The sequence below is a fragment of the Cryptomeria japonica genome, chromosome 2 (assembly GCF_030272615.1).
Source record: "Cryptomeria japonica chromosome 2, Sugi_1.0, whole genome shotgun sequence".
Classification (NCBI taxonomy): Eukaryota; Viridiplantae; Streptophyta; class Pinopsida; order Cupressales; family Cupressaceae; genus Cryptomeria; species Cryptomeria japonica.
Window position 1 is genome coordinate 312,318,060 of NC_081406.1, and position 24,117 is coordinate 312,342,176.

General features: G+C 36.5%; 1 protein-coding gene across 3 annotated transcripts; it reads right to left on the reverse strand.

The window, feature by feature from the left end:
• Positions 1-961: 961 nt before the first annotated feature.
• Positions 962-23,872, reverse strand: LOC131075345 (acyl-acyl carrier protein thioesterase TE3, chloroplastic). Of its 3 annotated transcripts, none has more exons than XM_058012159.2 (5): positions 23,437-23,869; positions 12,148-12,248; positions 10,804-10,913; positions 1,755-1,850; positions 962-1,505 (listed from the first exon to the last, which is right to left on the reverse strand). In XM_058012159.2, exons 1-5 carry the CDS (start codon positions 23,652-23,654, stop codon positions 1,386-1,388), a joined length of 645 nt encoding a protein of 214 aa, XP_057868142.1. In that variant the 5' UTR covers positions 23,655-23,869; the 3' UTR covers positions 962-1,385. The 3 variants fall into 3 exon arrangements, with proteins under 3 accessions (XP_057868142.1, XP_057868144.1, XP_057868143.1); XM_058012161.2 differs by lacking the exon at positions 23,437-23,869 and adding an exon at positions 22,457-22,681; XM_058012160.2 differs by lacking the exon at positions 1,755-1,850 and having other exon boundaries at positions 23,437-23,872.
• Positions 23,873-24,117: the final 245 nt, after the last annotated feature.

Consider the following 24,117-nt stretch of genomic DNA (forward strand, 5'->3'; position numbering starts at 1 on the left):
TAAACTTACCCTGCAATGGTACAGCAAACCAAACGTGTAAATGAAATTCAATCACTAAGTTTAAAAAGGAAAAAACATGGGAAATACATATCAAATTGAAAGACTCTAAAATACTAATAAAAAAATGGAGAAAAAGAAAGCTGCAAATGTTATTAGGGGTCTCTAAACAGAAACCCATAGCCTGTTCAAGAACTGTCAGTTTTTTGAATTGCATGTGTTTTAAGCGCATTTATTTTGCTAAAAAAAAAATTAAAATTCCTAGTTTGACCCTTGTTTTGACTGGGTTTAACTGATTTTATTGAAAAAACTGGGTAACTCAGGTCAGACCGGTATGGCACCTGTTTAAAATGCAGGTACCCATTTGTTTTTCCGATTTTCTACAACTATGGTTAATAAAACTTAATATTACTACATTGTGGCTTGAATCCCTTGCCTATATATGTATCCTTAGGTTGCCAAAGCGAGATATGATTAAGTCTGCTTCTCTTATGGAAACATTTTTTTATTCTGCTATCTGAGTTTTGCTGACAGTTACAGTACTCATAAAAAAAATTCAAACTTCAAAAGTTCAATAAAATAAAACAGGCAATGTTGTTGCCCAGATAGTAACCAAAATGTTTATTAAACGAAGTCTTGATTAAGCCGGAGATAGCTGCTAAAAGTAAAGCATGATTATTTAAATTAATGTCTTGGAAGTTGGTTCCATTACCCTGCTGGCCAAAATATTAATCTTAAGGTGACTGAAACTGAAAAGTTAAAATAGAAAATGCATTGCAGTAAATTTTATTTTTATCAATTTGAGCATGAGAGGGAATGCTATCCATGTCATGACATAAACACATTACAACATAGCTTCTAATTGATTGTCAGTCAAAATTAAACTTTATGCCAATGGGATATACCAACGTGGATGATAGCAACAAAAGACATGCTATAAAATGGTCACTAAAACTAGCAAATCTCTTCAAAAAATCAACACAGCACCATAAGCTTGTGGTTATAACATGTATATAAGTAAAATACTAAAATTCCTGAAAAAGTTTAGCTAACTCACATCAGAATGTTCATCAGCCTCGAGGTAAAGATCCCTAAGTACATTTGCTGCAGCTTTCAAGTATAAGTGTTAATAAATAGTTACCAAGATAATTGGTGGCTAACATGGTGCTTTAAACGTTACCTTGTATCTTTTTTAAAGAACCTTATCAAGTGAATACTTAAAGATGTAAGATTGAAGGTATCAAATTAGACCTAAACTTGATCAAATTATATCAGATTGTATATGTGGTGTATGTTTGAATGCACATCAAATATGCAATGACAACTAATGAATTTATAACGACCCTATATGCATTACTGGTTATGACAAGTCCATCCTACCAAAGTTTTTAGTTTGTTTCATTGTTACGGAGGTACAGTGTGAGCTTAGATTTAAAATCAGGAGGAAAACGGACAGGACGATAGCTTTTATCAAGACAAACAACAGTCGCTTTTGCCTCCAACACAGGCTGCAGGAGAAAGCATTACGTTAGTACACAGCTCAAAAATATGATATGCTAGATGCTTTTGCTCAAAAAATCAACTGTCATCTGCTAAACAACTCCATGACAAATCAGCTAACCTTTTCCTAAAATCAAGCCATACAAATCATCAATTGCAACGAGGCATATGCAAAACCCAATTTAATAAAATATATTTTCAATCTTGTTTTTATTATAAAATTTGGAATAAATTAGAATGGAGATTAGAAGACTTACTTCCCTATTGGGCAACTTATAGATGAAGTGATCAAAAAAAACACGCACAGCAGATGAACTGGAAATTCTTGCAGCAACTACAAAACTATCACCACTCTGGCTGTGTAAAGTAGTACCATTAGTCATTTTCAGAATGTATTGCACTGCTTCTCTGCTATTTTAAAATTCTATTCAGACTTTTTATCTTTATTTCAGAAAGGAAAAGCAATATGGAGAATCCAATTTTTTGCATTTTAAATTAAAAGATTGAAATTTCTCCTAATCATCTATTATTGAATTTACCTAACTGTGACTAGGCTAATCCTTGTGATCTTGCAGCTCAACAGTTTTAATTTTTTGACTGAAAATTTAACATCAGTTTTGAGATTAAGATTTTTAAGACTTTAATCTAAAATCAAACGACAAAGAGAGGAAGAACAAAAAGAAACTGTCCTTATATTTTGACTAAATTACTTTTACCAGTACAAAATAAAAAGAGATTGATACAGAAACCATGCAGTCTGAAACACATGCTAGGGCTTCACAAGTAAAGAGCTTCTTTTACAAAACCAGTAAGTTAGAGGGGTATTGACTGCTCTCTCCAGAGTCCAGACAGCTTAGACTGAGCAATTTAAATCCTTACAGATTTTAGTGAATGAAAATAGTAACTCCAAATTTTTTGGTCATTAAGTGATAAATTGCCTTCCCAAAATACCACATATTGTGTGTAAATTCACCTGTAAATGAGATTTTTTCCTACTATTAAATGATTATTCAACAGTCTTCCTTTGGTTTCAAGTTATTACAGAACTATGGGAATCCTCGTTCCACGGGGACATGCGCCCCAACCCGCCCCCCTCCTCCCTTCCCCCATCAATCGGAACGCCCTCAAGATGCCAAGGGAATGTCCCTCTGCTGTCCCACCACCTCCACCATGCCTCCTTGCCATCACCAGGACGTTCCCCTCTGAGAGGGGGCATCTCCCAGGCATTTCCAAAGGCAAATGCTTTAAAAGGGGTATTGGGACATCCCAAGACTCCTAGGCATCCCTCAAGCCTGGCAGAGATGCGTAGGCGTTTCCAGACAGAAAAAGCTTTTTTTTTTAAATGAATCAAAAGTGACTAACCTAACCCTAATCCAATGCCAACCCCCAAGACCTACCAAAAAAATTATAAAAGAGACATTTGGACTCATTCTAATTCACACAAAATCATTGAGGAATCTAAAAGTGAAGACTGAAGTAGCTTAGTAGAGAGATTGAGCTAGAAGGAGAGGGAGCAAGCTAAGAGGGGGATTCTTCATTCTTGCAAGAGGAAGAGGGCATCAAGATTCAACACTATGATTCAAGATTAAAGGTAGGCATTCAAAACTTCATTTGTTCATTGTTCATTGCAGCTGTTATGATTCATGAATGATTGAAAACCCTGCTGTTTGAGATTGAAAAGTGAAAACACTGCCCCTTTTTGTCATTGTTTGTTGTTGGATAATCTTATATCAGAATTTGTTCATTGTTCAATGTTTACTTCAAAAATTTTAAACTCGTCGTTTTAAATTTGACCAATTATGACAGCAGCATATAGGATTTTTAAATTATGTTTTTTTAATCATTGTTTCTTGCAGCATCATTATCATTATGAGTTCTCACAGCATGAGTGAGGATTAGGGTCAGGGGCAAGGGATTGAAGTAGAAATTGAAAGTGAAAATGCATCATCTGTTGATCCTAGCATAGAAGCAGTGGGGGGTGACACTAACACTCAAATTGAAAGTTCTATTGAAAGTCAGAATTATGGTTGCCCTTCTTAAATCCTGCAAAAATGGGCCAAGGGCCCCACCCCTTTGATCTGAAGTCACCTTTAAAATAATTTACATCTAAGGTACCAATAAAGCCAAGGACAGTTGGGGGCACTAGGTTGTGGAAGTGCAACATGTGTAAACTTGAATGGTTTGGCAGCATGACTAGAACTAATCTCACTTCCTTCTTATCCAAGGTAAAGGTGTAGATGTATGTTAAAAGGTGGAAGGGGACCTGAAATATAGAGCTGAAATATTAAAATTATGCGGTTGTAATAAAGTACCTACATCTGCTAATTTGCTACAAACGATTAGGGGTCATCAAAGTTCTACAGTTACTACTTCTGCTTTGCAGAGTCTAAGACCACAGAATCCAACCAGTTCAGGGGCAGTAGAGCCCAATGAGAAACGTAAGGAGTAGTCTTGCATCTTCACAACCATTGACAGAATTATTCAATGTGCAAGCAAAGGATAATGCAGATGATGCCATTGGTAAATTCCTATTTGCCAATAGCATTCCATTCCATATGGTTTGCTCTCCTTATTATATAAGGAAGCTGTGGGAATGATAATAAGGTCAAGTTCATCATATATGCCACCAAGGGAGACTAAATTGAGGACAACAATCTTGGATCAGAACCATTCCAAGATTAATATTTTGATGGAGAAAATGAAGAGTACCTGAGTCACAAGTGGATGAAGCATAGTCATGGATGGTTGGACGAACATTAGGCATTGTCCACTCATCAATATCATGGTTTCATTTACAAAGGGCCCTTTATTTCCTTAAGTCTATTGATTGTTCAAGGAATCGCAAGGATGCTCATTTTCAATTCTAGATCCTCAAAGATGCTATAGAGGAGGTTGGGCCACAGAATGTGGTGCAAGTAGTGACAAATGTAGCCCATGTATGCAAAGCTGCAAGAAAGTTAACTGAGGCAGCCTATAGACATATTTGGTGGACTCCTTATTGTATGCATGCCACGAATAATGCACTCAAGAACATGGTCAACATCAGCTGGATCAAAACAATTGCTATTGATGATAAAGATGTGTAGATATTTATTTACAACCACCACACTTCACATGCACTCTTCAGGTCCTTCTCCAAGAAGGAATTCTTGAAACCTCTAGAGACTTGGTATGCATCATACTTTATTCTCTTGGAGAGGATGCTTGAGTTGCAAAAGGCATTGCAACTAATGGTTACGAGGGCAGAATGGAATTGATGGCCTAAGTCAAAGACACAATAGGGGAAGAGGGTGAAGGAGGTGGTGAAGAGTGATGCCTTTTGGCTGATGCCAAATATAGTCTCCATCATTACTCCAATCTTTAGAGTTACTAGATGTGGGGATTCTAATGCACCTTCCATTGGAGAGGTGTATGAGTGCATTGATTCTATGTTTGATCAAATGAAGGTTGTTGTGCAAGAGGACCCCTGTGATGTCCCCATAATAGTGATTGATATCTGAATATACTTACTTATCAGTTATTTAATTATATGAATTTATGACTGAAACTCTATAGTATTATGTAATCAGTTTCATAAACATAATAAATGGATTATTACACACATTTACATTAATAATACATATTCATTGAATATTACATAATATTAATATTCTTATTTACATGGTAATCAGAATGTAATATTGACAAGGCAACAATAACTAATAAGACTAATAAAACATTAATAAACAATATATAACAATATAGTGGCAGACAAGATCTGACACATGTCAGATCTGTCTGCTTTCCCATCCTTTAAATAAACCATACATTAAGGCAGCACCTATATTAAGGAAGTCTAAGATCAAAATGGTAATCGATGATCACATGTTTATCATGGAAATCGCTGTTTATACATAAAGTTGCTATTGTAATTTACTCCCACCGATTACATTAATAACTAATCACCAATAGAAGACGCCTCTACATAAAGATGCGTTTCTTATTAGAGTCACGACTTATGAAGAAGTCGTTGGAATTTATATATCTTAAGGTTAGGAATCCAGAACTAATTATTCTTGATCATACCAACTCTTATCCATAACTAGCAAATGAACAAGATAGAACAATTAAACAAGACAAACAAATTGTTAATCCTTAATATGAATGTAGTCGGAAGGTTGTCTGAATGAATAGGGAAAGGCTTGTGTAAAACCATCGGGCGTCTATCCCAAGATGGGTAGAGATCACAACCCATGTAAGACCTTGAGGGTGTTGTCCCAAAATTAGGCCTGGGCTTGATCTAAAACCCTGAGGTAGTCGTCACGCTGAGGTATCAAAGCATCCTATTCAAGATCATAATCCTTTCCAAACTTACATTAGTAGTAAGGTTTTTAAGTTGAACTCCATCGTGATGTTAATTTCTATTTCTATTTGTATTTGCTTTAAGAATGTTGGAATTATGATGTCTTAAATGGTTAAACTTACTTGGGGACATTACAACCCCACATTGCAATTCTACACCGAGCATATTCAGCTGATCATTCATCTCAGATGGGAGAAGCTCAACAATCCCTTACACATGGCTGCCTATGGATTGAACCCAAGGTGGTACGTGCAAAGGTACGACAAAATTACACCTATAAAAGATGCTGAGGTGAAGGAAGGGTTCATGAATGCCATTGAAAAAATGTATGATCCTATAGAGGCCAACTTGATTTGTACTAAGTGGACCAAATTGGCCACTGTTTGAGGAAATTCAAAGGCAGCCAAGATAGATCTAGAGATTATGGCACAAGAGGACCCCAAGTTGTGGTGGACCATGCATGGGCCTAGATCTTTGACTACCAGTCTAGCCATTCATTTGTTGTCCCAAGTTTCTAGTTCTTTCGTTGCTGAGAGGAACTAGTCTACTTATAACTTCATCCAATCCATTAAGAGGAATTGTCTTACTTCTAGGAGGGCAAAGAAGCTTATGGTTGTGCATAGTGCCTTGCATCTCATTGACCGCAACACATGTACAAAGAGAGTCCAATAGTCGAATGGGATGTAGAGCCAGAAGATGTAGCACAAATTGATGATGATGCTACACAAACAAGGCTGATTGGTATTGATCTAGATAAGCTTGAGCATGTGAAGTGCAGCAATTTCAATGACGAGGAGTTTGGCAAGGAGCATGGGGATGATTAGAGGCATCAGGTCGTTAGCCATTGACTCATGAATCATGAGTCATTAGTATTATTATTTACCATTTAATATTTATTTTTTGAAGTTTGAACATTGTTGATTGTAACCATGAATCATCAATATGAAATTTTGAAAATTCTCATTCTGATGTCGATATTTTTATTATCACTATTAAAAACTAGTTAAATGTTAATATATTAATGTTTAATGCAATCATTGCAATGTGTTTATTTATTTCTTATACAACTTTTTATAACTAAATTTTCAAGTATTATAAGTATCTGTACCAATCCCCCGTCGCCAAGTAATGTCCCATACTTGAAGGCTATTTGCTGTTATATGATGCTTACCCACAATAATATATATTTTATTTCTTCCTGATCGCTTTCTTGTGATCAGTATCAAATATCTTTCTTCAGTCCCTTTCCCAAATTGCTTCCCTAAATGATGGAACCTGCCTTCTTATATGGTATGTTTGGAGTGATAAGTCTCTTGGTAGAAGACACGTCTCATGCCCCTACATACTTGTCTTACTTTATAATAACTATTAATCGCACCTCTTGGTTATAGTTAAGACTTGTATTTATTATCAATCTTGTCTTATGATGATTGCAGCCTTTCATAAATAATGATCGTTGTTTATCATAACTGGTTCCCATTATAATCGATGTTCTTTATTCTAAAGTCTTATCTAATCATCGATTAGATATAGTTAAGGGATGTGATCAGATCACTGTTCTGAGTCTTTTCTTATTCCTTCTTCATATCCATTGCACTATTACCAATGATCGCCGTAAATCTCCTAACTTTATCGGTAATGATACAATTGCTGCTCTCTTTAACCGTCTATGGTCACTTTGATAAGTGGGGGTCAAAGCTGATCATCGACGAGCTATCCAAGCTGGTCTTAATTGATGCTTGAATAATATTCTGTATTGTATTAACACTATGATGTTGACCATGGCTAGATATAACACATAATCCTTTCTATCTCCTTGTCTTGATGATGTTTGATATTCTTTAATCAGATATCGCCAAAGATCAATCATCCTCGACGATGCCCATGGATAATAAGTGGTTTGGTTGCAGCATCCTCAAGTATTCACAGCACAGTAACATGGATCATTCAAATAGATATTAATCTTTAATTTCAACATTATGGGAACCATCATAGCTTGTTTGATCACTTACACTATTACGTGAGGGATCTATTTAATATTAGTCTTAATGAGTAGTTTTTATTAATATCTCATATCTATTGCTACCTTGGTCATTGAAGATAGTTGACTTCATCATGTATGATTATTGCAATTTTGTCTCTTCAGAGACTTCACAAAAATGCGGACATCATAATTACGGTTTCAAATGGGGGACATGACAATCCTTCCCTCCCCAAAATTGCTTGTCCTCAAGCAATGATTGAAGGATCATAGAAACCTTTCCACCTTCTGCTGCGCTGCTCTGATACTATCATATAAGTTCTCTCCCTTATTTTGAATGTAAATTATGATTTGATGGTGGAAACTTGGCGAAGTTTTAACTTAAGATAAGTTTTCTCTCATCTTCTAGAGAAAGAGGATCTAAGCCATCACACAATAGTTTTTATTAATATCTCATATCTATTGCTACCTTGGTTGCTGAAGATAGTTGACTTCATCATGTATGATTATTGCAATTTTGTCTCTTCGAAGACTTCACAAAATTGCAAACATCATTGTTAGGATTTCAAAAGGGGGACATGACACACCACCCCCCTCCTGCTCCTATCATCCCCATGCTTAGGCCCCCCGTCCCCAAAAACCGTCCCTCTGTCAAAAAGAATTTCAAGATTTTGAGGGTGACAATGCTGAATTAAGGCATCACAAGGAGGAAAATCCCATACGTGAAGATGATTTGTACAAGGATGATCAGTGACATTGTGATAGTTTCAGAAGAGTTAATCAAAGTTCGAAACTTGATCAAGATGATGCAATTTGGGAATATGAACCATCACAATTAGTTTTAAAGGCTAGACAATGTTAAGTATCAAGAGATATTTCTATAAGGAGAAAATTTACGAGATACACATGCTGAGGTGGCAACTACTCATCATCCACCAATCAAATAAATCAAGATCAACATCTCCAAGTTCATTGAACCTGACTCATGCTACGAAGAAGAAAAGTGGACATGCGGGTGCATTGAATGAAGTGTCCTCATCTAATCCTTGTTAATTGTGCCATCAAGGCAATGTCAATTATCATTCGCTATTTTCCTCAAAAGGATATATACTCAAAGCAATGTAATTTTCTTATTGGGTGATATTAAATGAATAATAAATATAGGTGGTTGTTGTAACTACCCTAATCAGGGTTTGCTTTGAATTATCTTGGCCATTGATTTCAAATCAATCCTTGCCCTTCATTTGTAATTGAGAGCTCTATATAAGGCTTTCTCTTCTCATTTTTAAAGGTTAACAGTAATAGAGCAATAGCAATAGAAGTTAGAAGTAGGAGGAGGAGGAGGAGATCAGAGATTGTTGCCAAGACTATGTTGGAATAAACATATGATTTTCGTTGAAGATATGGTGGATCTTTGTATGAGTTTCAACATGTTGCATGGTTTCTACTTCTCAAGTTTTAGATTTGTTTACATGGAGTTGATTAGTTAAAAGGAAGATCTTATTGTTGATTAATGGTGAAACCTATATGTTCATACCATTTGGAATTTGTTGATTGCAACTTGCAGTGCATGGTTAGTCTGACCAACTCTAAAGTCATATTGAAAGCTTAACTTCAATTGCTCTATGCTCATTCTTCATGGTGTTGATGTACATAGGTGATTTGAAAATCATTTGTATGCCCTTAGGAGATTGCACCATCTTTGTTTAGTTGTTTCCTCATGCCGAAGCAAAGCATGGTTTGGTTTCACTAAGTTAGCAATCATTTCTTGCATTGTTAGGATTTTAGATTAGATTTTCTAAACCCTAGTCCCTTTTGTTTTTATTTTCCAAGTTTAAAAGTATTCCAAGTTCCAGCAAAGCGTAAGTCCCTTTGTGATATCAACAAAATCACATCATTCGCTAGGTCTATCCAACATAAAAGTCACATTCTTTGCATTGTAAACCTTGGGGTCGCCTTATTTTGTTGGTGTAATTAAGGTATTTTACCTTGGTTATTTCTCCACCTAGATCTTAATTACACGTCACTTTAGCTTACTTAGGGAACTACATAGGAGTAGTTGGAGCATTTCCACTTTAGGTGGATTTTTCATGTTATCACATCATCATATCCACCTTTCGTGGTTGCACTTTTCCACCTTTGGTGGGAGATCCACCTTTAATGGTGTTATCACACTATCACTCTTCCACTTTAGGTGGGATGATAGCTTTTCACTTTTTTGTCTCATGTCATAAGATTATGACACTGCACTCCTATGTTCTCACCTTGGCTATATAACCAAGGGATCTCCTATATAATAATCATCCAGTTCTATTGCATCATTGATAGGAATACAGCTTATTCTTGTCACATTTATTCTCTCTTGTTATCGTGCGAGCCTCTAGATCTTGGGTGGCTACCTTCATAGCCAATTCTTACATATTTGATCACAAAGTTTAGCATTTGAGGTTTCCTTGTTCAAGAGAGGATAGAATACATAGTATTTTATTCTATGTTCGAGGTGTCATAAAAAACACATCAACAGGTAGGTTAACCCACAAATACATATATACATTATTTTAATCAGTAAATTACTAGATATGGTTTGCTGCACGTGTTTACAAACATATAAATGATTGTTTGTTTACAAAATAGTTGTTTTGTTTGTTTAATATGTTTACAAACAATATTTACAACTGTTTGTTTACAATAGATGTACAATGTGCAAATACTGAGATACAACTTGTTTTAACTGAGACTCCAAAAGAATTTTAACGAATCAATATAATGTTAATAATCAAGTCAATAATGGATGAGATAGCTACTAGTAGGGTTAGTAAATTTGATGAATACAGAAGAAGAAAATGATGTTATATTGTTGGTTAAAAATGGGTCAAGAAAATGTTATTTCAACACGAAGTCACATTTTGCAGCTTACATTATTTATTATAGACCGCTTAAATTTATCAAGGTCTAAATAAAAAAGTTTGAAAGAAAACCTTACTTTCAGAGGTGCAAGGTACTTCAAAGATAACTCTGACAAGGCAAGTGCATTTCCACTACGAGCTATTGCATCTGGGCTCATACCAATAGCTTCACAAAGTTCATGGCGACCTGGACAATAAAAAATAATAGCCATATGATCTTAAAAAGCACAAGATGCATGTTCAAGAACTAAAGATACATGAATCTAGAATATAAGAATATCTCCATCAAAGCAATAAGGTATTCTTTTTATGTAAAATTTTAAATTTTTGTTTTGTTGTCTGATGTTCATCATTTCCATTAAGCCTTTGTTATCGTGAAATCTAGCAATGAAGACCTTAGAGTTATGAGTTTGTTTTTATTACTTCTATTTCACGAAATTGAGAGTAGCAAGTATTTTATTCATTTTTTCATCTAAAATTCCCTTATTCCTTAACTATTTCCTGTGGGTTATTTTACAAATTATCGTTGAAGTTTCCAACCAAATGAAACCTAGCTGTCCCAGTTTCCAAATCCCTCTATTATGCCATTGCCAAATCCCCAATTCTAAAACTCAGTGTAGCATCGAACACATCTTAATAGAAAGCATTTCCTTTATGGCCAATGTAACCCCTCACATTTTTATTATGAATTTTGACTAACAATCTTATATTTACTCAGATCCAACAAGGGTTTGGAACATAAATCACAAGATTGCAATTCCTCCACTAATGATTAGTTTGTTGTCAGTAGATTCTCTTTTCTTGTGGATGAAATCATGGACTATAACACTTACAGGAATGGAATTAACCTATGTGGGAAGGGTTATAATTTAGTAACTTCTATAATAAATTAAAAATATAATATACAATCATCTTACAGAGGGATCCCATGGAAGGGGCTCTGGCTCCTATTTGTGTACTGCAGGTGGATAAAAAATATAAATCACTGCAAGTGAAAATTCCAGAACATTCTAAAAATTGGAGTGGCTATTTCTAGGAAGGAATCTTTCAGCTGCTATTAGCAATGGTCAACAAGAAGTTTCTGGGAGCCGCTAAGGTTTCTAAAGAATATATTTGGACAGATGTCAGTGTGTGAAGTTAATTTACATGGGCATACTTTTTAGAATAAAAATTATATTGAAGACCCTCAAAAGCTGTAACATAGCAGAGGATGTTATTTTCCTTAGGACCGTATAACAGCATAACAATTCTTAAATCTCTCTACAGAAACTGCTGAAGAAACTTTAGAATATCTCCTCCATGGATCCATTAGATAAACCACTTTTACAAATATGAGAAATAACTTGTGCTGTGGATTCTAGAAAGCTTGACAAGCATCGCCTCAGGCACTACATATTTTAGCATTATAGTTGGATTCTTACAATGTTGGCAATAACTTGCATAAACTGCATTGTTGACAACCCCGTACTGATCCAGTTCATAATCACGCACCTTCATTTCAAGCTCAAAGGTTCCAGTCATACTGCATATCCAACCAAAACAAGATTATTATTGGATAAAAATTTAAGTTTTTGTTACCATAACAGAAGTTGTTATTCTGAAATATGAAGGCTACTATCTTTGCCTAGATGTTTCTAAACAAACCTTCATCATATGATGATAGAAACTATTAACAGTTCAGATCGAATGTTTAAAGATTAAGAAATAAGGGGGATCAATTGAAATAATAGCATCAAATGTAGCCAGAATCTAATGATCAACAATAGTTATATTAGGTTAACTGATAGTTGATATTCAAGCTGCTCCAAAATAAATTCATATTTCCATCCATTATACCATAATTTTAAGCCCCTGAAAAATATTTACACTGGTCTTTAGAGGAAGGATCCACTGAGATTATAGCAAAACAAAATCCATTGCTTACAATAAGGCGTGTCTCTAACATTCAAGAGCATAAAGTGAATTGTCTACTTTGACTGTCTTTGATAGTCATTAAGAAAGTAGCTATTGTGCATAAGGAATAATAGGTTAACAAATTTTATCCTCATATAAGCTTTGGAGGAGGATAGTTTCCATAAAAATATATTAAAGCTGAGAAAATCAGGAAAAGCCATGCAAACAGATTACAAGCTCTTACAAAATTACAACATATGGCTAAAGAAATTTGAAGGTGCACCTGGATAATTCAACCCAAAAACGATGCTGAAAATGGCAGAAAATAATGATCCAATTCAGCATAGAGCTTAAGGCCTCACTCTTACTGATAACACTAGTAGCAGCCAATACAATGCATCAAAGCCTTTTTTAAGGCTTTTTCATTTTTTCCTTACACCATCTGTTTATTTTTCTTTTGCTATCAATTCCTTCTCTTTTATCATTTTCTACAAATGCTGTGGTCTAAGTTACCAATTTTCAAGTTTTTCAGCCTTCCTCATCTATTCCCCAAATAAAAGTACTAGCCAATTATTTCCAGTGTTGTCAGCTTAATCATTCTACCTTTTATCTTCCTCGTTCTAAGGGTTTATTCCACTGCTTCCTTGACAAATTAATCATCCCTTGGATCATAGTACTTAAAGCAAAAGAATAAGTGCATGGCTATATTATATTTAAATAGTCACCGGGAGATTTGAATGTGGATAGAGCTACAGGGTCCCATCCCTAAACCTGTGTTTGCAGGCAACTACGCTTTGGAATTATTATTTCTTACTCCTCAAGGGACCTTGCTTCTTGGGCTTACTGATTTGGCACACTTGAACCTTTTTTTTCTACTTTCTCCTTACCTTCTAAAAAAAATTCTGATCCATCTTTCATTTGTCAGTTCCACCTTCTGAGTCTTCTTGAGACATGATACCATAAAAGGTCACAAATTAGGAGCTATCTTTCACCTAAATGTACCATTTCCATAGTCTAGCAATTGAAAACATTCAGTACCTTCAATGCCAAAAATAATCTTGTCTAAAAGGCTTTTGCTAAGGTATCCACAGCGGCTGTTGTGTGCTTTGCAACAAACTTCATTTATTTACCTATTGTAATGACTAAATCCTTCAAGTGATAACACTTCATGCTGTATACGCCACTTATGAGAAATAAAGGCCTAAAAGACAAGGAAAGAAAAAAATATTAGTATGATGTAATCGGTTCTTTAGGGTAATTTACACATTTTAGGGTTTTGCCCTTTCATTGTGTTACCCCATTATTTTGTCGATAGTTTTGTCTTGAGCAAAATAATGTGTCATTAATGTTGCCTCCCCCATTCGGCTTGATCTGTCCTTGGCTATGTACCTTTTTCTTTACAATTCACTTTTTTTGTCCCAATGAACCCATGGGTTGAACCAGTGTCTTGGTTCAAGGTTCAAGGTTCAACCGGTGCCTTCGTGTGTGTCGTGGCTTTGTTTTGTTGTTAAGTGGGTGAGCATCAAAGTGTTAAGTTGGCTTTGAACTTGAACCTTTGAACCATTCTTAAAGCGGTTCAAGGTTCAAAGTTCAAGGTCCTCCTTTATGTTTGTTAAAAGTCTTCGCTCATTCCCAGTTTAGTTGTGTTGAGCCGCAAGGTGGAAGTCCTTTTCTTCTCTCATGTTGAACTTGAACCATTGAACTTCTTGTTAAATGGTTCACGGTTCAAAAGTTCATTTCAAGTTGGCTCCGAAGACATTAATAAAGCAAAGGTGGCGCGGCAAAAGGAATATTCCGAGCATATCGTGTTTTAAAATTCTAATTATGGAAAGAAATCATGAAAACTCAAGCCGTTTGTGTGGAGTTGATATGTAATAAAGAAAGTTATCAAAATCCCATCAAATCATGGGTTATCTCACACGCTAGAATGAATTGTCATGAGGCGTGCCTAGGTATTACTCAGTTTTTCCGCCTCTTAATATGTAAGTTCTCAAATTGTGAAATTGGTAGCTGTTATTGTTGAAGAAGCGAAGGGCGCCAAAGGTAATTTCAGCTCCATACTTCCGAGGGTTTCACAGATTTGATGGTGGCAACAGGTGAGTTCTGATAATTTCTTCTCCGCTATGTTACTAGCTCAGAAAGTCAATATAATAAAATTCTTTGCTTTGGAATAGAATTTTATTCTTTCTAGAAATAGTTTGATGAATGCAAAAGCGGCCATCATGAGGCCGACTCTTCCAAAGCTTGGTCGCACATCATGCTTAGTCAGTACACTTCCAGAATTGGGTGACACTTCTTTAGCCCAAGTTGACTTAGGAGATTTTTTGGAAAGAGCTAGAAACCCTGAAGCTAACTCAATGATGGAATGAATTGTTAAAAGTGGCTTGATTGAAGCTGCTGCATTCCCAACTGTCGCCCCTTGCCCAGAATTGGTGATAGCATGTATGAACAGGTATGATGTCGGTAACAGGTGCATTAGGACCAGCAGTGGTGAATTGTTAGTAGAAATCAACAAGGAAACAGTGATGGCTGCAATTGGAATTCCTCATAAGGAGCCGTATGAAGATTGGTTCATTGGTACTTCATACGCATTCTTCTCTGAGAAGAAAAGCACTTATAAGAGTGTCATTGCTAGGAATTGACTCATAAAATTTCAGAAAGGGGGTTCCCAGTTACCCAAACCTCTTACAAGAGAGCATTTCATAACGGAGGTGCGAGATATTGTGATTTTGTTAAACAGACTCAAAGGGAATTCACACGCTTTCTACTGGGAGGACTAGATGTATTTTTACATTCAGGTATTGTTGGCTAGTGAAAAATATCTTGACTGGGCACAGGTTATTGCTGAAAGGCTTCATGAGGGTTTGAGTAATTTTGTTGGAATGTCTGGTTTTTATATGTCCTCGTATTTATTTTATATACTGGCTTGTACCAGAGAGTGGCAAGGGTTACATCATGAGCCTTGGGTGGATGGCATGAAGGTTTACGATTATTATCCACACCTGCAACAACAAAGATATGCTGAAAATGTTACAAGATGGAATGATGTTTTCGCAAGTAGACTTGTCTTTGAACTGCAAGGAGACACAAATAAAAGAATGTCAGCCGAAGCCATGGAGCTGGTCAGTATATATGGAAGCTATTTTATCCAATTTCCCAGATTTACTTACATTAGAGTAGGGGGCTTTGAAGGTGAACCATTCAAATTGCCCAGGTATGCCTTCGATAGCTATATACTTATTGAAGTTTGCAGACAGCTTGCCCGCATTAATAAAAAGTTAGGGGCGAAGAGTAAATCTGGAGTTGCCTTCCCAATTGAACTTAGATATTATAGTTGCAAATCTGTTTCTGATGCTTTGAACCTAGAATTAGAGTTCAAGAAACTGAATTTACAGCCCTACATTGCCCGACGTAAGTTTGATAGTAGAGGCTATGTTGTGGAACATTTAAATGTTGATGCCAATTTCTTTCATGAACCCCAATTAGAAGATTATTGGGAAAATTGCTGCGATGGATTTGAAGTAAGAAGGAGATTGTGGTCAAGGTTCACTTTGCAGCAGATTGTTACAATGAGATTGTCAATAAATGTGACAGGAATACAAGAAGAAGAGGGGGAAGATGTGTTAGATCCTAAATTCAATGTAAGGGTTCAAGGGAAACCCATCCCTGAAATTGATTGGGGCAGGAGAGAAGAAGAAAGTATCCAAGCCAAGTCCTTCAATGTTATAAGGAGAACAGAGAAGTGGTTAAGGGACCGCAAATTTAGAAAGGAGCCAATCATTACTCCTAAAGAGATAACAGTTGGTCCATTTCATGCTGCAACACAAATTCCCACTTCCTCCTCTAATGTAATTGTTGATATTGCAGGTGAGAAAATTGACCGAAGAGTTGCTTCGAGAGCTATGGATGCCAAACATTTGGAATCCTCCACCAAAAGAATGATATCCAGAACCTAGAAAGATGAGAAGGACAAGAGGGAATTGAAACAGGTTGTTACACAAATGGCAGAATATATCAATGCCATACATCACCCGAGTCCTCAGCCTCTGTCGCAGATGTCATTGTCTTTTGATCCTAAATCACCAGCAAACCAGAAGCTATTAGATTAGGTTCAAAGTGTTGAAATAATAGCTAGTTCGGATCAAATATAAGTATTACTTGTATTGGGTTGGACCCAACCGCATTATGTAACTTGTAACCATTAAGGATGTTGATATGTGTATGTAACTTGCAAATATGAAAATTGGGTGTGACCCATAATGTAACTTGTGGGTGACTAATTGGCCTATCAGCCTTAGTCACATTAAATGTGCAAAATTAAATATAACTTGTAATTTGGTCTGGCCCTATAATGGGCGATGTAACTTGTGGATAGGGCTAACCCTATATTGAACATTGTAACTTGTAAATGCAATGGGGCTGACCCTATATTGGGCGCCAAGTTTAGTCCATCATATTATTATTAATTGATTATCCTTGTGAGCCGACCTAGGATGAATTAGGTGGCTAAGATCACATATATAGACAAGGTTCATTCATTCATCATTACACACAATGGAAGACATTGAATTACATCCTTGATCAGCAGCAAAATTATCCAGTCAGCGAATATAACTGCAAATTGCATCATAAAGATCAGCGAGCATATCCCTATGGAAGCGAATTCATCTCCAATAACAGCGAACTAATTCTGGAGCAGCGATTATCATTCATGGTCAGCGAATTGACTCCTTGATCAGCGAATGGTCCTATGATCAGCAGCAGCAAATCATCTTCAGTCAAGTATATTGCAGATAAGTTCATCATACTACTGTGTATATGCTGATGTTCATATTGCTTCAACTGTTGAAGTAAACTTGTAAAGTCACATATTGATTATTGCCTAATATAAACTGAGATTAATTGTTGGGTTTTTCACCTCCAAGAGGGAGGTTTTCCCAGGGTACTCTTGTGTTTTGTGTGTTCATTGTGTTATTTCTGATTATTGCTATCAATCTGATCTAAAATTAACATGGTATCAGAGCCAGGTCCAAGCTAGGAGCCCCAAGCACACGAGAGGTGTGGCTTAAGGGAAGGTGTTGGTGTTGGAAATAAGCCACACCCGGACTGACGATGGACTGGTCCAAGAGGGGCCAGTAGCTCAGTGGTAGAGCACTCCAGCAGCGTATGGAAGGTCCTAGGTTCGAGTCCTAGCTGGTCCATGTCTCAACACAAAGAAGTCGTATGATAGTTGAGATTTTTGATGAATGGCTTGACTCCATAGTGCAGCAAGGCACAAATTACATTGCTAGCTTAATCAAGGCATATGATAATGCTATAGCCGTGAGTAAAGAGCTGGAGTTGGGAGCTACAGCATGGGACAAAGAAAGAAATAAATGGGTAGCGGTTTTGGCACAAATGAATGATGTACAGAAATTTGGGATCATGAAATTTCTTGCCGAGAAGCCTGTGGATAACCTGGATGATAATGTATTGTATGTATCAAAGAAAAACGTTGAATGGAGAAATTCAATCATCAAACAGGGTCACGAAGAATCCATCAAATTATTAAAAGGATTGAAAGAACTCATCGATACGATGCAGAAAGATTTGAAATGCATCGATATACAGCTCTTGAAAGATGATGGACAGACAATCGAGCATGCAGCGGACATGGTCAAAACTTTCAAGGAGAGAGTGCAGCTCGTTAAAGAAACAGTGTCTCTAACTACGGATGACTTCTCCAAGGTGGCTAGGATCGAGTCAATGTTAGCAGTTTGCTTTGATCATCTGGAAGCGCATAAAATAAAAGTCATGCAAGTAAACATGGATAAAGAAGTCTGGAAACAACGCATTCCACATATTGGGCTCCCGCATTATCAGGTCATCCTCAACTTCTTAACGGCACACTTGGAGTGGCAGAATGTACATGGCACTGCGGCAAAACGGGATAAACCAGTCGTTTCCTCTAACACGTTGGAATCTTGATCGGGTTATGAATGAGCTGTCATTCTGTCCGTGGCTCTTGGTAATTTAAGTTTTATTCAGTTTTAAACAAGACAGTTTCTTTAACTCTAAGATAGAGTTTAAAATGAACTCTGGTTATTTTTCAGAAACTATCAGCCTAGAGGCTATATATGTAATTAAGCAAGATTTTATGGGGGTCCGAAAAACTTTGATTTGGATTAGCAGACTTAGTTTTCTTTTGGAATTTTCAGTGAAGACATTTTATCTATGAATGAAATGATATATTTTGCACAGCCTTCAAATCTATGTGTTTGAATGAAAGAACAAATCTCTATTGGGATATATGTTTGTGTGCAGAATATTTTACTTCTTTGATTATCCGCTTATTATAAGTTTGTGAATTCATTTGATTAAGGAAATTAGCTGTTTGTTGTTGTTTGAATGAATCTGATCCCTCTTGTCCTTTGAGGCATGAGTGAGTCTCGATCAGAATTCATAATACATTGAGTACACTTTGTGAAATAAGTTTTATAAGAGTGAAATATTCAAAGTTCAAGTCTGTGGGCTTTACATTTATGAATAATTATTTCGTAACATTCATATTGTGTTGACAAATGGATGTGAAAAGCCTTTCTCATTTTCTGGTAAAATGTGCATTTCTTTGTGATTACTTTGCATAAAAATTCATTGAATATCATATGGGGAGCTGCACCCTTATGCAGAGGGTAAACCAATAATCGGTTCACCCAACTGTTGGTTTCTTTGCTTTTCAGCAGGGGTATGCATGAGTCATTATAAAAATATTAGAGAAAGGCAAATCTGTTAACCAACACACTGTATCTTGGAATCCTTTTGTTCTATTAAAACACGCTTGGATGTGCCAGCATCCATCACCCTCTTTTGAAAATTTGCCTTGCATTTAATAGTCTTTTATTTTTTGTTTTTTTTGATGAATTTATAAATTTTATTTCAAAAGGAATAAATGCCATTATTATAGAGATGCAAAGACAAAGATAAGAGTTGCTTCAAAGATCATTAGAACTAAACTTTGAGCAGGAACAGAATGCAAGAAGCTTAAGGACTCTCATCAAAATTGTTCTCTGATTTGACATCTAGAGGGTAATCATTGTTCCTAACTCTCTGAACCCTAAAGAAATCCAGTGGTGATTTTGCCCCTCACAGCCACCCAAATCATTAACCAGGGTGCTGAGAGTATCACGAACATCCTCAAGATAAACTAGATTAGTGTTTACCAAGTTTGAATTATCTGCATTATCTTCATCAAGAAGCTATCTCCTCCATTCTGCTTCATGATGAATCTAAAGCAGATGGCTATTAGTGTTATCAAGGAGATCATGGAATGAAATGGTGAGATATTGGGCCATGATTCTATTGTGATGGTAGCCCTTGAAAATATTGATCTAATTATCATTCATATCCTTAAGATAGGAACAAAAACTAGATGAAGCATCGCTATTGATCCCTACTCAGAAAAGGGCCAGAACTACTAGAAGGAGCTCCTTCCGAATTTCCAGCATGATGATGAGCACTATTCAGTGCTGATCAGCTTCTTAGCAAGGTAGTTACCCTAGAAATTTTCTTTCCTTAAGACAAGAACTGGATGCCCTAACCGATCTCTACCTTAGACTTAAAAGAGCTAGGATGAGTCAGGTCCTCAATACCTGTATCATGATCAAATCAAGAACCACCAATTCACAAAAATATCCTTAAAGATTGACGTCCACAAAGGAGGGATCCAAAGAGGCTTTGCAAACAAGAGGAGAGCACTAGGTGTGGAGTGGAGACCCAGAAGCGAAGGTAGAGTGGAAGGAGGTGGTTGCAGCAAAGAGAGAGGATTACAACCAGCATGACAGATAGTAGACAAGACAAGGAAAGATGACGACAACCAAAGAAAAGCCTACACCAAAAGGACAAGGGTTGGAGGGGCACAAAGCAACTTCCCATAGTTTACATCCTTAGCAAGTCATCAAGTACTCGCCTTTGCCTTTGATCCGGGATTTTTGGTGAGGTTTACTCACTGAGTTATTTTTCAGAGCTTTCTAAAAAACTCACCAAGACTGCCAAAAAATGGGCAATTTTTTCCATTGAAATCACAACACCATTAACATTTCAAAATTTAGGGACAAAAATATATAGCTTAGACACTGCAAAAACTAGTTTTTTAGCTTTGTAAGCATTGCTTTCTGCCTTTTAAAAGATTATGAAAATGGTGTGCACCATGAAAGTTTGTGTGGCTTTGAAGGTCTTCATTTGAGCTTGGTGGTGGGGACTCCACCCCTCAACCCTACCCTATATCACAAGGAATGCACCCAGGGCACTACCCCTGGACTCTGGACGCAGCGCCCCCAAACCCCCACCGTACTTATTTGATACATTTTGTAGCTATTTTGCATAAAATTTATATTTTTTTCGAAATTTGTGTTTCTTTTTTAAATTTAAGTGTCCTTTAAGGTGCCAAGTTTTTACACTCTCCAAGTTGAAATTTTTTAGCTTGCTAAGTAGTCCAAGTTTGTGAACTATGCAAATGGCAAACAAAAAGGTGTAGCAAACTCACCAAAACCAAATAGAGGCACCTGTAAATTCTTTTCACAGGTAAAACTCAAGTTTAAGGAAAACACCTAGAGAACAAGCAAGACTTTATAAGGATTGAATAAGGATATTATTCCTATCTTAGTGAACTTATCCAAACCTTCCTTATGGCTCAACTTTACCAACCAATATGCAGCTTTATTCTTTTCACTATTTGTGTGATTAAAGCAACAATTTTGTAAGAATTGGGATAGAATGCTCTATAATATGCAAGATTTGGCTGCAGACTGTAGCCATTCAAGTTCTAGGAACTTCTATGAGAGGACAAGAGAGATCAGATATGAAAGAATAATACCATTCTATCAAAGAAGGCAAATATACAGTGAAGACTTGGTTACAAGTACAACGGATTGAGATTATAAAAGGAACCTCTTGGTTATATGAGCCAAGGTGAGACATAGGATTGCATGAGATTATAACATGTACCTTAATCTTATGACTTGAGACATGAAGTCATAAATATTTGTGTGTACCCTAAGTAAACTTAAGTAACAACTGTTAATAGGACCTAGGTGATGAACTAGCAGGGTAAAACACCTCTTTCGCACCAACAATTTCTCAAATTGACCTGGAAGGATCTTTGCCTCCAATAGTAGATTCCTGAGAAGATACTCTTTTTTCCAAACTTGTTAATGAGTCTTGGAGTCTCCTTCAACAGTCAAATTGTTAACATGAAAATTGATGCCAAGTTTGAGACCCAACACCAAACCATTGACTTCAACTTTATTACTGGAGAATTCCAATATACAAGCTACCAAAGAGCAACATTTCAGCCTTATGATCCCTAAGGATGGCACCCACTCCCGAAATCCCAGGGTTATTCTTAGCCGCACCATCAAAATAAAGTTTAAACCAACCTTTCTAAAGAGGACTCTAGATTATTGCATCCTTACTCGTCATAGCTTTAGAAGGTTCGGCACCAAAATTAATATCATCATGCTTTGCTCCATGAACTCTAGGTGTTACCTGTAGCAAAAGCAAATTTACATGGTTGAAGACGTGTACCCTTCTGGATTTAACTCCGATGCTTATGTTCTCTAGTGTTTCTTTGAGTTTGCAGGATGCGAGTGCAGATATATAGAGGCAGCTTCAGGGATGGCAAAAATCTTGCCGAATTTTGGCAACAGACGGCGAAGCAGAAAGGGTACAGCTACTTAATAACCTAACAAACTAAAAGCTCTAAAATATTAAAAAGTAAACGCAATATGTTGAATTTGCAATGACAATTCTCCTCACTTTACTTGTTTGTGGATTTTGAGCATTTATTTCATTTAAAATTACCTTTTTCTATTTCTATGAACTAAATGAAAGAAACTGTCCAGTCCTGGAAAGGGGGACAGCCCTTCCAAATCCTCAAGTTCAAGGGACGTCCAGAACATCATCCAGAACCTTCTTTGTGTAATGCTGCTTTGATCCTAACAGTAACCACACATCACTTACGATGGATTAACCTATTGTCCAATTTTCCAAGAGCGGCTGTCTCCCACAGGATTTCTGATTTTGGTAATTTTCAACAGATTCTTCAGTCCTGAAGGTGACTGCCGAGCTGTTTTGTCTCAATAAGGCTGTATAACTTAGGCTGAAACCAGGCTATCTTTATTGCATTTCTATTGCAATTAATGCTGCAAAAATAATTGGGGAGGCCATCCATAAAACACCTAAACTTCGCTTCAAAATAAAACAACGGATACCCTTATATCCGAAAACGTCAAAATTATGCACGCTGGCATTTGGAGTCGATGCTCTCCTCGTAATGTGACTAAAGTACTTAAAGGATTTTGTAGAGAGAGTTGCAGGTACCCGCAATAACAGGATTTTGAACAGGGGAGACATTTTTAAGCGTGTTCCGAATTGAGATGCCACCCAAGCTTCCCTTCACGTCAATGCACATCACATGTAAAAAGGACAAGTTGAATTTTCTTTTGAGCAATGTACGCAATTAACTAAATTTGGTGCCAGAAAATCACGCTTTTGCTGAGAAATGCCCAGGTAGTCCTCGAATTTTGTCTTAGTTAGAAACATTGGTTTTTCTTTTATTATTGTCGATATTATTGAGGGGAGTACTTTGTATTTCTTTCATGAATACAAAGGTTCGGGTGACGATCTCCCGAGCAAAAGGATTTGTCTTCAAAATTTTGATTTTAATATTACAAAACATCAAAGAAGATAGACAATTCCATCTGTAAGATATAGCGCAATAATAATCGGGGAGACTGTCCATAAGACACCTAAACTAAACTTTAAATATAAAACAACCATACCCTTTAGCTCCGAAGACGTCAAAATTATTCACGCTGGCAACGGGAATCAGTGCCCTCCTCGTCATGGGATTAAAAGACTTAGAAAGAGGATTTCGTCCATAGAGAAATGCAGGTACCCGCAAACATTTTTTGACGGGACTTTGAACAGGGGAGAATTTCAGTGTGTTTCCAACTGAGATGCCACCTGACCTTCCCTTCGCCGCAATGCCCATCGCCATGTCAATATGAAAACTTGGATTTTCTTTTGACTTGGTTAGGAGTTATCAATGCACTCAATTAACTGAAATTGGTGCCACAAGATCGCGCTTTGGACTGAGAAACGCCCAAGTCGTGCTCGAATTTTGGCCTGGTTTGAAACATGCCATTTTTATTTTACTATCCTCGATTTTATCGAGGCGAGTGCTTTGATTTTATTTCCTAAATAAATGACGATCACCTAACCGAAAGGATTGAAATGAAATGAAAGTCTTTAAATGAAGTTCACCAGATTCAACTCACCAACAACAAACAGAAGTTCATCTAATAGACCAAAACACTTAATTCTCATTAGTTCTTATGACTTTGCTGATCATGCATAGTCTTTGAAATTAACATAGGGAAAAGGATCTAAGGATTCCCATAGCAGTTGTTGATTTAATATTCACATTTATTGATTTAATTTTCAATTTTTTTTGACAATAT